Raw genomic sequence first — 15,522 nt, forward strand, 5'->3', positions numbered from 1 at the left:
AGCAGCCTATTTTTCTTTCCTTTGCTGTTTCTTACTTGTTGTTCTCTTGCGACGACGGGTTTGTCTTTCCGGGCTGCGCTAAAAGCTTTCAAGCAAATTAGGCTACGCACTTGTAACAATATGCGTACTCTGGTTTTACGGCGGTGCTCTACACGCCAGCACTACTCGGGGGTCTCATACATATTCTGCCGGAAGCTCAGGCGTCAACGCTTCTAGCGCACATACTTTATGTCCTTGAGCGCTCCTGCATTGTGAAGCAGTCTGCTTCTCCTCGCTGTTTTCCTTGAAGTGCATCGTCAGTAACGCGCAGCACCGAATGCACGTTCTGTTGAAGTTGCGTGCGTTTCGTTGTTCTGTTCACCTACATGCGTGATTGTCTTTCTGTACTGCGAATGCACATAGATAATTACACTGTACAATGCACATAATGCATATGATACTCTGAGTTTGTCCCCTCAATATTCTTATTTGAGCACGAAAAGCCTAACGCAAGGCCTAAAATTTGAATTTTGATATCTTCCAGTGAAGTTTCAGGTGTGCGTTGTTCAACAAACCAATGACTCAATAATTATTCACTCCACTATTTAGGTCTTCACCCAAATAACATTTCAATTTGTTTTTCTTTTTCCAATAAATCTTCACTCCATGGCGCGCAATTTCTTCAGTTTTTATCTATACAGAGATGTGTCTAGCCATCTCAAGGGAATGGTATGATAAACATTATTTATGATAGGGGTTTTGGGCGGTGGGTAGGTTCCTCAGTCCAGCGCTCCACTGGTCTGTGGGGTTCACTGAGCATGATCGAGGATACGTCTCTGGCTCTCTAGATCTTCGCATGCAAGCCAACCCTCCCACTGCCTGTTACATGACATTTGCACCATAATGGCTGACTTGGAATTCGGAGGCGCTAGCTTACATGTCCACGTTACCTGGGCAAGAATTGACCACTCCCTGCACCAAGGACAGGTTAATATAGGTATAGTATGAAAGCGCAGCGAGCAAGTGTGCTGAAAATGTCGCGTTGTGTCCAACCATGACGCATGATTAGCAGTAGTTTCACTGTGTTCTGTAATGTCAACGCGTTCAGTTCGCTACACCTGGAACATTTTTTAGTAGAAACGCCCAATCTATTCAGTTGCCACTTCTGTGCTGCTGAGGCAAAAATGTCTCGCTATCTCTCGATTAGTGATACAGACGCGCCACAATTCGCTCCGTTTGGAAGGTGCCACACGAGACAGATTTTCCGCGCAAGCCAATACATAACAAAATGAAAACACGTATAGAGCTGCGCTCAAGTTTCGCATTAGGGAGTGTCGTAATCATCGGTGATTTTTTTTTAGTAATTTAGTGAAGGTGAAAAAAATTGCCTGGCCTTCAAGGGGGGTACCATGGAACATATAACTGTTCGAAACCGTCTAGACCAAGCGGTATGATGATATGTCCTACTAGGGCTGATTTTCTGAATTACAGAATTTTACAGAGTTACAGAGTACAGATCATATTACAGAGTTTTAGCGTGCTGAGTATTCCGGTAAACGCAAGCGGACTGGACGTTTTGCTGGATAAGCAGAAGCATAAATTTGACTGACTCGTATGATGCAGCTACCTGGATGGATGGATGGAAACAACTTTATTCTGAATCCAGCTAGTGGTGGCACAAACCTGGTGGCACAAAGCTTAACGAGACAAACACGCACCCAATATTGGCTCCTGCTGTAAATTGTTGGCAGCTTCGTAATAGCGTTCCTGCTGAACATTTACACCAGCAACAAAGTAGGATACACTAGTTAGCCGCAATAAAAACTCCGTGTTTATCTGCCTAACCATTGCGCCTCTGGCTACCCTCACCACGCCGACCACTCACGTTTACGCCCCCGCTCATTTGGTAATCCGCCCAAACCTCCTGCGTTTGACTGAACATCGAACACGCTAGAACTCTCTATTGGAATGCAACTAAACCGTAAAGTTTCCGTGGCATACTTTTACTTTCTCTTGTTTACAGTAGCGAAAACATCTTTCATCTCGCTTAATCTACTCGTAAATGTGTTACATCTAAGAATATTAAACAATATGATCGTAAACAAAGAAGAGGTTCTCGCGCCTTCTTTCTTATGCGGGAGCCGGTAGGTGGATGGGGGCAGGGGGGTCTTTTTTTTGTGAACTTATCCATAAGATTGATTAGTAGCGTAACGTCTTTGCATCCGTTTCGTAAAGTTTTAACGATCGCCGAAGCAGGAACAAGGACGCAAATACGCCTCAGAGATCAATACTGGCCAAGTCATTAAAGATTGCGGATTCCCCGGGAAGGCTTGTCACGAAAACTAATTAAGGCTAGACGTACAGCGTGGACACAGCGGGCTAACTTGCGTGCTCTCGCGATGGCCAGCGCATAACTGGGATGGTTTCTGTGAATGCCGTACAACCCCTGAGCCAACACAACGCGGTCGACCATGTGGGCCCGTGTTGCAATCCAACTGGTACCTCGCTGCTTCAGCAGGGAACTTCGGGAGCAGAAATAGAAATTGGGGGCGTAATTATCAGTCGATAGTGTTCACGCATTACAGCAAACACGCCTTTAGAGGCTTCCTGAAGCAATTTTCATTGAATCTTCTTTTCTTACCAGGCTTCCCATCTCCTCTCGTCTCTGTGTGAGCAGTAAATGGCGCAGATCCCTACGGCACCAGCAGAATGGCCGCAGTGCTCGGTAAGAGGACAATCATGGAGGTGACTGCGTGATATTGAGTGTCCGCTGCTCATGGCTGCGAATGCATATCAAAGATATGACCATCGCTGCGACAATCAGTCGGCGGCGGCATTCAACCAAGAAAAGTGTTTCCATAGTGGGCTCTACATTGTAGAAAAGTGGTAGCAGCAATCTAGAGCCCCATTTTGCTTTTTCAGTCATGAACTATGATGGGCTGTCGATAAACCTGTGAAGCGCAAAAGCTTGCTACAAGGTGCTTCAGAGTGTATTAGAAAAACTACAGCACCCGTATTCACAAAGCTACACGTTCATAAGTGTTCTTAGCCATTGCTCATCCATCTTCGCTAATCATATTCCCAGAATAAGTATTTGCGAGAATTTCCTCTTACGAACAGTTCTAGAGTAAATGAGTCTTGTGAATATGCGCCCAGTGTGGTAGCAAGATTTTTGTGAATCTTTAATGAACACTCGTAAATTCGAAACAAATATATTTAGATTTATTGTGCAGTGTGTCATATATCTCGTTTTTATTTTCATAATATCAATACATCGCGGACTGAGACCAGATGCACAAGTCAACTATTTGTTGCAGCTGTTACAAAAGTTCTTCCTTCACCAGCGCAGACGGAACGCGAACCATCCAACATCCCGTTAGGCGTGGCAGTGCTTCAAGTAAAATCGTCGTGTGTTGCAACCCTTCGCTCACTTAAGTTATATGCGGCGACAGTGGGTGAACAGAGGGTTCATTCAACCAGCAGCTGAACGTTATTGGTGTTTTACTTACGACCAACCGGACGTGCTTCTGGTTAACCTCCCTGCCGTTGCTGTCTTCTATTTCTCTCTCTCTCTCTCTCTGTCTACTTACCACCATAGAACAGAACTAGCAAAACAAGTAGCGTATATAAATTTGTATCCGTCACTGAAGGTGTCAGGCACAATGGGCCTTTGTTGGACGATGTGCCAATGCGAGAGCAGCTGGTCATGATCAAAATAGAAGGACCGCAGCCAAGAGACAGACCGTACTATGAGTTCTGCATTATAACCCTGTAGCAGCCTAGCTCGTATGAAAATTGGTCCATCTGAACCTAAAAAAACACAATGTCAAACTGGTTTCTTCGGCAGTGGGGTCGACCAGTAGTAGTATTGTCGGTGACTTTTGCGCAGCGTGTGTAGTATTCTGTATTTCTGATTTTAAAAAGGATGTAAAGAAAAGCGCCAAAGCAAGAACGATGCGTCCGATTCTTAGCGCTCACAATTTAATAAAGCAGTCGCCGTCACATTTCCTGAAAAGATAGACTGCGGTAAACCCGACTTGGCATTTTTCAAAAGCGTGTATTGCAGTGCAGTGAGAATTTCGGCACAGAGAAATCGTGCATAATTGAGAACAAGTGCAGTTACCTTCTTTTTTTTCGACCACAGCAATTCTAATGTAGCGGAGATCTGCAGCTACGCAAACCTGCGACACTCCGTGCTTTAATTATTGGTTTGTCCACTGCTAAATTGAGGACACTGTCAGTCTCAGTAAGTTGGCATCTACTGCAAAGCCAGCGCTCTGTCACATATTTCCTTTTGAATTCGATGCATTTTTTTACGTTGTCAGAGCCAAGGTCAAGCGCGAGGCCACCCAAGGTCAAAGAGATTGTCGCCCATGCGCGCGCAACGCCCACGCGTGCGCTCGGACACTGCTACTGGGTTGACGCCTCCTCTCCCTGCTTCACTAGCCGACGCGGGTGTGCGCGCCACAAGTAAACGTGGCTCGGTCACCACCTAATGCCCCTTAGGCAGTCGGTGGCGACCAGATGATGGAGAATAATAATTCATCATCATCATCATCATCATCATCATAATCATCATCATCATCATCATCATCGTCGTCGTCGTCGTCGTCGTTGTTGTTGTTGTTGTTGTTGTTGTTGTTAAATCTCGAAAGAACATTGAGGATACAAAAGAGGGTATAAAAACGAAGACTTCAATAGATATGTAAGCTCACTGCGCCGCTACTCAAAAGCTCCCAGAGCAGGTTTAGTAGCTTGGACGGGTTGATAATGGTGCGAGATAATAATTCCATTCAGCACACACAAACTAAGAAAATAAGGTACATGCAATAAGTGAAGAAGCGTTGCCTCTCTCTTATTTCTCTTTGTACGCTGGGCAACCCTTTGAAATGGACGGCTTTCATAGAAGCTTTGTAGTCTTTAGCCAGCCTGTTGCAAGAACCCTCCACGTCAGGGGCATTTCCAAAGACACAGCTTAATTAAGTTCTGTCAACAGTACAAATTATAACTCCCGGCTTCACTTGATCTGATGGGACATCCCATGCCATAAGTCAGGGACAAGGCCACACAAAAGGCTGCGGCATTTCCTTGACGGTGACCAGTGTCTTGCAAGCACATTCACCCCTCACGACTCCCTGCCTCCCTCTACTTATGGCCAGTACGCAGTCTAGCAGGAGACACCATTGGTGCACAGGCTAAGCTTTCTACCTTTTCATGCTAATCTTTTTTTTTCTTTTATGTTGGTACAGAATGTAAACGGCTGTATAACAGGTGATATAAAGCAACGGGTCGCACAGAGCACACATTTCTTCATTGTTTATACGTGCCGGTAAGATTCCTGGAAATTTGGCCGCAGGGTTACTCTTCTCATCAGGGCTTCTTGATGGATTCGCGCACATTAGGCGAGCTTCTTTGTGACTGCAAAGACGATGATTCTTTTCCCCCGCAGTTCCTATCTGTTTCATTAGGAACAGACAGTCAGGCTCCCGGGTCCCTCGGTTTGGTCACAACTGAAGAAAACAAAAAATAAAAATAGAAAAATGAATCAAGTGAAAAGGAAGGACGTGGAAGGTTCTTCCGCCACCGGGAATGGGGCGCAGGGGCGAAATAAACGGTTGCCGATGTCCAGGCGGCGACGGGACCGCGTTGATGGCTTATTTGCGAAACTCTTCAGAACCAATCATCCAGATTGAACCGCGTGGTGGCGACCTTCCCTCTTATCTATTTTTGTTCATCGCCGAGAGCTCCTTGCGATTTCTCTTTTCTTTTTTTGGTTTCCTCCTTGGTATACTTCAGGACACTGACGACTTCCCTTGGATAATCTTGGAACGTGCTTAGCCTCACTCATTTCTTTTTAGCCTGTCCGCGAAACTAGGAAAGTAAGATGAACATTTGCGTGTTTAACGGCCTTGCTGAGACGTTCGTTAACCTGCGTACGTTTGTTATTAGCGTTTTCTTTTATTTTTACTTTTTCGGGTACATCGTTCGGCCTCTTACCAACTACTACTGATGGTTCTTGCTGATGTTTCATGGGCTTGAGAATGTCGACGTCTCGCAAACATTGGACTAGGTGAAGCGGGTCGTGGGCTGATGTTATTTCTTTTACTCCTCGACGTTTTCTTTCGCTCTGCGCGAATCGCCGTCGATTTAATTTGGAGGCGAAGCTGCTCTGCGCGACCTTGTTCGCAGTACGTGCATTTGCACTCGCTTGCTGATGCGTACATTCCGTTTGCTCTCTTTTTGGCTCGTACTTTACATCGTCGTGCTTTTCGCACACGTCGCTTCCTATAGGAGGTCAAGTCATCTTGTGTCGTTAGTTTTCCGTGTTTTCTCATGTTGTCCTATCATTCCCGTAGAGCTCACATTGCTTTGATTGTTCTCTCGTTCTTTCGTGCATTTGTCTTGTTTGCTTTCGCGCTACCGGCTTCTTTTCGCGAGAAGCTGCTGCCGCTCATAGAACACTAAATAAAATAATTATTTTGACTGGAGCTCCGCGTGGTCATTATGGCACTAATAAGATAACAGGAGTGTGCAGAAGAGTAACGGCAGGAATTGCCAAGGTAGAAAAAAGAAAACGTATGCGCGTAAGTTTCGTTCTCCCAGTTTCATTTTTCTTTATTTATTAAAGCACCTTCTCATCTAACGCCTCTTACCAGTGAGACCGCCCAGGAGTGTGCCTAATTCTTTCCATTGTGGTAATATTCTTTCAGCATTTGTCGTTTGGCCGCGCTTGAAGGCGCTTGCTCCGTTTTGCTCCTGGCCTGTCTTTCCCTGGGCGCGCGTTTAACAAGCAGGGACGTGGTCACGAAAGGGCAAGAAATAACGAGGCATTGCAATTAAAGTAAGGGAAAATTGAGGCGAGCCGTTTATTACGTACGAAGAAGAGAAAGCAATCACAGGCACGCGAGTGCTCGACTTGAATGAAGAAAGTGGAATGAAAGAAAATAAGAAAAAATATTAAGAAGCGCGTCCTGACTCTTCTTTTCACATCGAGTATACGCTGTCAAAAGAACCGGCGGCGGCTCCGAGGCACCGGACATTCGACAAAAAGCAAAATGTTTAGCCACGGCAAAAAAATTTAAAAACTGAAAGAGGTGCCAGTATTATACAAAGCGACGAAGATAACGCGAAACGACAAAGCGCCTGGAGAGGGCGAGAGAGAAATTGAACGGGCGAGAAGACAAAAGATTTCTGAAATGAAGGCCGAGGCGCAGCGACAGGGCCCGGTCGGGCGGTAACGTTTCCTTCTTGCACGGCTACGTTGCCCTCTTCCTTTGACGACCCCGCGTGGCTTTCTTTCCGCGTCTTTCGTGCCCTAGGGACCTTAATTCTCTTCTCCCGTTCACCTCTTACCCTTCTGTTTCCCGTTTTTCCATATACCCTCTTCCTAGATTCCCTTTGCTCAGCTAGCGCACCTCCTTAGCAGCCACCCCCTTCTTCCGTAGCGGGGCGGCTAAACAGACAAGACTCGGCACCTCTGCGATGGCCACCGCCTCGTCGTCGTTATCTAAGTCTTGATTGATTTTAGTCCGCACGCGGCGGGTTTGCCCGGTAGCGAGGCTTCACAAAGAAGTGGGCGGCTGCGGTGACATAGACGCGTGGGGCGTAGATAGCTGCGGCGCGCTCTTATCCAAAGCGCTTCCTTAGTCTTTTTCCAGCTCCTGACTGGTCTCTGAATGCAGTCAACCTCAATCAGTATCTTTTCTTAGTGCTCCTTATTTCTGTACCCACCCCTCACACATATCCTCCTTTGCAGGCTAACAAAGTGAACATACTTATCAGGTTAACCACCCTGCCTTGTCGTAAGTCGTCGCAGTAAGTCAGTGGCTACCGTTCTGCGCCTGAGTACAATATTCCTGTAAATATGGAGTTTTACGTGCCAAACGACTATTTGATGATGAGGCACGCTGTAATGTGGGACTCCGGATTTATTTTGACCATCAGAGGATCATTAACGTGCACCAATGCACGGGACACGGGTATTTTCTGCATTTCGACCCCATCGAAATGCGGCCGCTGCGGCCACGATTGGATCCTGCGACCTGGTGCTTAGCAGTGCATCACCATAGCTGCTAAACCACCATGGCTGGTAACGGGATTCCTGACTGGGACGGCAGAATTTTAATGGCAGCCAAATGCAAAAAAGACGATCGTGTAACGTGCGTTGACCATAAGCTGAAAAATCCCAGGTTCTCAAGAAAACTGCCGAGCTCTCCGCTAGAGCGTACCCCTTAGCTTGTGTGTTGCTTTGAGACGGTAAAACCGCTCAAGCAGTCAACAGCTTTTAATGCGATAACAACATATGGGCGAACTTTATCCATTTCGGAAGCATCCATCAGAAAATATGACCCCATCCTCAAGGCCGCGTAGTATCCTGAAAGCAATGCAGTCTAACACAGTGTCTCAAAGTGCTAGCTGTCACGAGGGAAGAATAGGTGAAACTGGCACGCCATGCACGTGCGATACGTGAGCGCGCGCCTCTGTCTCGACAGAAGTACGCGTTCGATCTTGGCATAATGGTTAGACCATTGGACTGCTGTGCTGTAAGACAGCTTCGTTCCCTCCATCGGTCACGCATTTCCTCAGAGCGTTGTACGTGGACTTCGCCGAATTTAGATGCACCTAACAGAAAATTCGAGGTACGTTGAGCGTTTCCCAGTGCACAACAAATGACAACTTTGTAAGAGATGCGAGGCACATAAACGTCACGAGATCAATGAGAGTCTACAAGGTCATCTCTTAATTACGCACGCGTGCGCCGCTGTCGAGATGTCACAATCATCACAATCTAAGTACGTTAGTTTGTGGTGCTAACTTCGGGCCTAGATTTTTATTAAATATTGTTCTATCAAGCTCAAATTTTTTGCTCCGTGGCGCGTCCATGATAGAACGCAGTTTGACACTCGTATTGATAATGGCGATATTCATATAACTACTGAGTTTCACGTTCCGAAACTAAAGACACTGGGTATGGCAGACGTTGTATTGCAGAAATCGCGATTAATTCTGATAATAGTTTTTTCGTTTGAATCCTAACGTAACTACGCTTAAGCTTCTTTTCGTAGGTCTTCCAACGTTCATCTTTGCTTAGTCTATGAAGGCTCTTGTTCCCGTCTGTGGCAGCATCTAAAAAACTTTCGCCCTAATGGACGACGCACCTTCATTTACGATCGTGAACTGAGGCAACGCGTCTGTGTTTTCTTTTTCATCCAATTCTTTCCTTTAGTTTCTACCCTACACCCACGACGCGCACCGCGGCGTACTAACGGTGCGCAGTACGGCGTCTCCACAGCGGCCAAGTAATGAAGCCTCCATCCGGCCTCCGTCAGCATCAGCAGAACCTGAGAGCCGCAGTGGATGCAGCGAGTGGCCTGAAAGCAATTCCTCGCCCCCGTACCCCTTGTCGCTGGAAATAGACTTCCTCCTTCTTTTTTCTTTCTCTCTCTCGAGCCGAGGCTTGGAACGACGCTGTCGTTCTCCGAGAACGGCACCGCAGTCGATTGACTCTGTTTGCGTGGACGCCGCGCCAAATCTTCCAGGTTTCCATCGCTACCGTCTTCGGAGCGTCGTAGTCGTCGTCTGAAACTGACTGGGCGTCTGTCCATGGAAGAAATGTGTCCCGTCTGAAAAGGATACCCGTTGTGCAAGAGAGGAAATGACAAAAAGAAAAGAGAAATGACGTAAATGCAGGAAGTAAAGTAAAAAAGGGGGAGTTCTAGGAAGTACGGGGAGCGCATTGACCGAAATGGCGCGCTGGAATGACGTGCGCGAAATGCGCAAGGCAAGAGTTTCCATATTTTTTGCATTTTTTTACAACGACAAAAAAATAGAGAGAGAGAGGTGAAAGAAACCCAGAAAAATGAAAGAGGAAAAGAGTCAACAGAGACGTTCTGGACGAAAACGATTTTTGGATTACCGATGTGCGGAAGTGAACCACCTTTTTCATTCATTTCAATGATCTCATGGAAAGACTTGCTTCCAGCATCATTCTGAGCGCGTTTCCTATTTTTTGCTTGCGTTTATTAAAGAACATCCACCACTTGAACCGCTTGGTTACGACTAGCAAGGAAGCAGGAAGCGTCATTTTGGAAACGTGAGAGCTATGCGGATGTTGAAACATAATGTGAACGCTGCAAGTTGACTTATTATACCACCTTAGCCCGATGCAGGCTGTGGTTTCCACTTTAACCAGTCATCCTTAGAAAGAAATTGAAACTACCGTTCAACGAAAATATTGTGAACGTAATCTGAGCCCCTACGAGTCTGGCGAGGCCGGGGAACCCACATGTTCCCCACAGGCCCAACGAGAAAACTCGAGGTACACCTCTACGGGGGCCTCACACCACAGGAGCCATTGCTCAGGGTGCTAGGCATGTGGCTGAAGTCCAGCCAGCGGGCCACACACAGTCTTACACTCCTCAAAACCAGTGTCAAGGCGATATCACGCATAATCTCCGAGGTAACATCCAAGAACCGAGGCATGAAGGAAGAGGACACCCTCTGACTGGTCAGAAGCCTGGTGGTGAGCAGAATCGCATACATTCTGCCCTACTACCATCTCACACAATCCGAGACAAAGCAGGCTGACATGCTATTGAGGATGGCTTCCAAGACCGCTCTCCGCCTACCGATGAGTACACCGACTGAAAAATTATTGGCGCTAGGGTTACATGACACCCTCAGCGAACTGACAGGAGCCCTTTACTTCTCGCAATAACAGGCCTGCGCGGACTCACATGGGCTGGCAAGTGCTACAAACCTTGGGCTTCCAAGCTATAACAACACGAACCCAAGAAACCTGCTCGATACCTCGTCACGTCCAGGACAGGTATCCCGTTGCCCCGATGCCATGCAACATGGACCCTAACCTACACACTGGTAGCAGGAGAGCAAGGGTCTAGTACATGAAGAAAACATTCAGGTTCCATACCATGGCCCGTTTTACGGACGCCGCCATGTATGGGACGAAAAACAAGGGCTCAGTTGCAGTGGGATGTGACCGTCGAGGCCACGTTACCTCCGCTGCATCGACTCGCCCCTGCACTATCACGAAAGTTGAAGAGGTGACCATCGCGTTAGCCATTCGCGAAGTCCAACATGCTAACAAACCAGTGACGATCCTCGCGGATTCCCAGCATGCTTGCCACAACCTCGTACATGGAAAAATGGAAGACCTATTGCACAAGTCCTAGGCCAAATACTGAAGGAGGACACTGAGGACATCCCCACCCAAACCATCATCTGGATACCTGGCCAAACTAGCATCACGGGTAACCCGCAGGCCGACACAGCAGTTCGAGGATTCGTGCATAACCGAGCACTCATCTCGCCGGCTGCAGAAGACCCGGACCGTGTCGACCTCGAGTATTCAGCCATCCAGAACTACCACAGAGGGAGTCGCTTGCAATATCCCCTACCCTATCGAAATCTAAAGACAGAGGATGCCGCTGCCTGGCGTAGGCTCCAGACAGGCACTTACACGAACCTATACATAATACATCGCATATACCCCAGAGCCTACAAGGACGAATGCCCGTGGTGTGGGGCCACACCAACCTTATACAACATGACGTGGGAGTGCAAGTTACACCAAGACACGAACACTACGAGCGAGCAATGGAAGGCACTGTTGTCCAGCTCGGCCCTCAACGACCAACTCAAGCTGATCCAGAGAGCTGAGAAGATAGCAAGAGCCAGTGGAGCCCTGGACTAGGGGCCCCGACCAATAGCGATTATTCTGATTATTTTTTTAAATAAAGTTTATCTATTCTATCCTATCAACGTAATGCCAGAACTTTTGATCTAATAGGACGTGGGAGGGCGAGTACTGTCGCACCTTTGAATTTTATAATTCTGTAAATAATCTGGTGCAGCAAAGCATATCATAATATTTCGGTCGAAACTGTTCATAAGGTAGATAAAATTACGGCAGAACTTATCTCACGATGACTCTTGATGGGAATGTGATAAGCATTCCATGAATATAGCGATACATTGTATTTATGAAGTCGCCTTTAGTTACCATAGGCAGTGGTCATTCTGAGAATTTTGTTTCTGCGGCTGTAGGCGACATACTACGGTATCGTGCCATTTCGCTGTAGGGCTTGCTTGTAAGGTAGCCCAGGAGCATAGAGACGTGGCGATGACTGTATGACGCCAACATAGTCAAGATGATGGAACGACGATTGAATGACACCCGGTTTGCTACCCTACACTGGGGGAAGGGGTATAGGAACGAAGAGAGAGATAGAAAGAGAGAGAGAGAGAGAAAGGAGCACAGTTTCGCGTGATAGGTAGGTAGCTAGGTAGGTAGCCTCAATATCTCTGAAGTAAGCAAGGAAGGCTAATCATAATAATAACAATTCTAATATCTAGGAATAAAGGACAAAATTGTAACATTTAGTATATGCATTGAGCTACGGTAAATAGTACTTTGTGCGTATGCATGCGTGTGTGTGTGTATGTCTGTGTGTGTGTGTGTGTGTGTGTGTGTGTGTGTGTGTGTGTGTGTGTGTGTGTGTGTGTGTGTGTGTGTGTGTGTGTGTGTGTGTGTGTGTGTGTGAATGTGTTGCGTTTGTCGCACGAAATCTGGCACGAATTCTCTTTCATGCCTTTAAAGCGTGCTTTTCTGTAGCATAAGCACGCTGAAGGCAAAGCTCCATTGAGTCGCCTTAAATTCAACCGTACTGCATATTGCGAAGCTATGGCAATGCTTCGTCTGTGATTGGGAGGGTGTGTTGCGCGCAAAATCTCCAACCAATTCTTTTTCACGTTGTTGGAGGGCGCTTGTGTGAGGTAAGTACAAGCGGAAGCTAAAACTTCGTTGTCTCACTTTCAGTTGAGCTGTATCGTTTCGTAGCTGTGACAATGCTTTGCTTCTTTCTATCTCTGTTTGTGCGTTCGTGTGTGTATGTATGTGTGTGCTGGAGGAGTGTGAGAGAGAGAAAGAGAGTAAAGGTGGTTTCTTTGCGCATGTAACTGTGCATGCGCGGGTATATAAAGAAACCGACGAGCAAAGAATTGGACGATAAAAGTCAAGGCCATTCCGCCCTGCGAAGGTAAGCGACGAGAGAAGCTGTAAACACCGTAGTTAAAAAGCTTGTGGTAAAGACTTTTTGAAATCCCTCATTGTCACTTAGGTACCATGGTCGCAAAGGATTTGTGGTCGCTATGACGTACACTGATCGACATACTCATAACTGCAGGCACATTCTTTGACAATGTCAAATCGATGCACATACGCCGCTGAGTGATCTGTCGGGCCGGATCGGTGTGACATTGCAAGCGAAATGTTTCCTACATGAAACGCGTGAAGCACTCCCTCCTTGACCTTAACGCATCCATATTGAAATGACCAACAACGACCAGAAAGGTAGCGTCATCGTAACTAAACCGCGCAAATTTAGTAGCCATGAACCTTTCGCCATCGCAGTGAGATGCAGTCGGCGATATATACACGGTAGATACCACGATCCCGCCCTCCGTCATCCGACGTTAGACACGTCATCCCATCTGGCCTGCCACTTATGATTGGCCTCTCGGGCACGATCTTTGGTGATGTTTGCCGCGCGCCGCCGTCGATCGTACTCTCGTCTAAGTTCGCGCCGGTGCGCTTGGTAAGTGAGCTGCTCTTCGGGAGCCCTAACCACGTGTGGCTTCTCCATCGCAACTCCTACTCAACATTACCAAACTAGGTTCTTTACTGATCCGCAGCAGAGCCTCGACGAGACCAACCATTGTCTTCTCCAGGGCAGCTTATGACAGTTTTCGACATGCTGTTCTGCATGCTGTATGCGTGATCCCAAAGAATGTAAGCACTGTTCGCTTCACTTCGCTGGGGACTTATAGCCTCTGCTTTACGGGGCTATGAGTCATTGTATGGGTGCTTAGGTGAATATGAGCAATTGATGATGATAGTTCTTACACGGAGACAAATATATTCTCGTACCCTAGCCATCTGCAACTCCACTGTAATAAGTGCCATACAGCGCAGTTAAATCACGGTTCTTTCTAGCTGTGAGTGTGTGTAGGCAAGTTTATTTAGTTCTCTCATTTCGGGTTACTTTTGCTTATTTTCGCATTGCACGCATGCCTATCTGTTTCGCGGCAAGGCGTTATACGAAAGCAGCCAAATAACACATGACTAGCGATAGCGGTCATCAAAGGCAGAAACAATGCGCATTTCAGCGGATGAAAAATGGTTTCTTTTAAAATTCGGTCTCATCCTACTGCTGATGTTCACGCGTCATCACAACCCAAATCCCGCTTTATCCATCTTCCTTTCTCTCTATCTGCCTTTCTACAACCTTCCCTCTCTCTTTTCAGATTTCCGAAGTGAGCCTCGCGGTAATTGGAAATGGCGCTTTTTGCCAGCGGCATGCCAGCACGCCACGCACGCGCAGGCGTCATCGTCAGCGCCAGGTGTATCGGTTGAAGAGTGAATCATTTGTCAAGAGCGGCTGTGGCGGGGGGCGCTTACGGCGGTCGGCTTGCAAAAGCGCCTGCCCATGCGCGTGGTTTCCCCCTGATGCCTGCGCCGTAACGCAATTATCAACGCAGGGCTGTGGAGACGCAGCGTCGACTTTCAATACGCCTCACTGCACTCGCACACGCCGTTGATGATGACTTTTTATATTATTTTGGCGAAGAGCAGGTGTGATAGGTGGTGGTAAGAGAGCACAGTTCACTTTTGTTGCTAATTCACGTCTTCCGAACCAGGTCAATGACGCACGTAAATGTGTGGTGAGGTTCACTCAGCTGCAGAGTCGAGGTAGTTTGTAAAGCTGTATGTGGTTGTGGGAGGAAGGTGGAATTGTGCTCTTCGCTGCAGCAGGCAAAGTAAATGAAGGAGTGACACGTGACGTCTTTTCTCTTTCGCGACCGTAGTAATTCAAGTGACTTCGTGTGCCTTGATGTAGAAGCGACAAAGGATTTATCTGTTTTCGTTTTTCTTGCAAGCTGCGCGTATGCGTCAGCCGCACCGTTGCGTCATCATTTCTGAAGCACGAAAAGCGCTCATCTTAACGAAATGAGTAACTTTCATTTTTTTACCCTTTGCGAACAAATTACACCAGCAGCCAATAAAGATTTCTTTTTACTTTCCATCTACATACATCACTTCATAGATATAAACGCAAAATGCGAAATATCATTAAGACCGACTGCTGGATACGCAATGCTTGTACCCTTGGAGTGTTTCGGTAAGATCAATGTTCTTTCGTCAGAATATTCAGGGAGCCCTAATGAATAATTATGGTGATAACTGCACGCAAATAGGAAAGAAATATAGAAAAGTATGATTTACTTTCCTCTACAGTTAAGTTTCTTCTCCCAGGTCTTCCAGGCAGACGATTCTCCAAAGAGCATCCGTCGCCGTCCGGTGATACTTTGCACTCAGGGAGCCCAACCTAGGAATAGATCAGAGTCTTAGGGCAAAGTAGCATACATCGACTATCGCCGCTGATTATAGGCTCCCTCGCATTCCCCTTCTCGTGTCTACACGCTCATTTAAGTACCCTTGCGAATTGTGGCAGTACCTTTATT

At 47.0% G+C, this 15,522-nt stretch overlaps 1 protein-coding gene across 6 annotated transcripts in view; it reads right to left on the reverse strand.

Moving 5' to 3' along the window:
* Positions 1 to 15,522, reverse strand: part of LOC135908910 (uncharacterized) — a 662,802-nt gene that overhangs the window by 603,341 nt on the left and 43,939 nt on the right. The window contains exon 3 of one of the 6 annotated variants that reach the window (XM_070535439.1): positions 15,284 to 15,386. The exons of 4 other annotated variants lie outside the window; for them this stretch is intronic. In XM_070535439.1, coding sequence (XP_070391540.1) covers positions 15,284 to 15,386 — 103 coding nt within the window. Of the gene's footprint in view, positions 1 to 15,252; positions 15,387 to 15,522 lie in introns of those variants that run through there. One more of the 6 variants, XR_010566488.1, reaches the window with a different exon arrangement.

The sequence above is a fragment of the Dermacentor albipictus genome, chromosome 1 (genome assembly GCF_038994185.2).
Source record: "Dermacentor albipictus isolate Rhodes 1998 colony chromosome 1, USDA_Dalb.pri_finalv2, whole genome shotgun sequence".
Classification (NCBI taxonomy): domain Eukaryota; kingdom Metazoa; phylum Arthropoda; class Arachnida; order Ixodida; family Ixodidae; genus Dermacentor; species Dermacentor albipictus.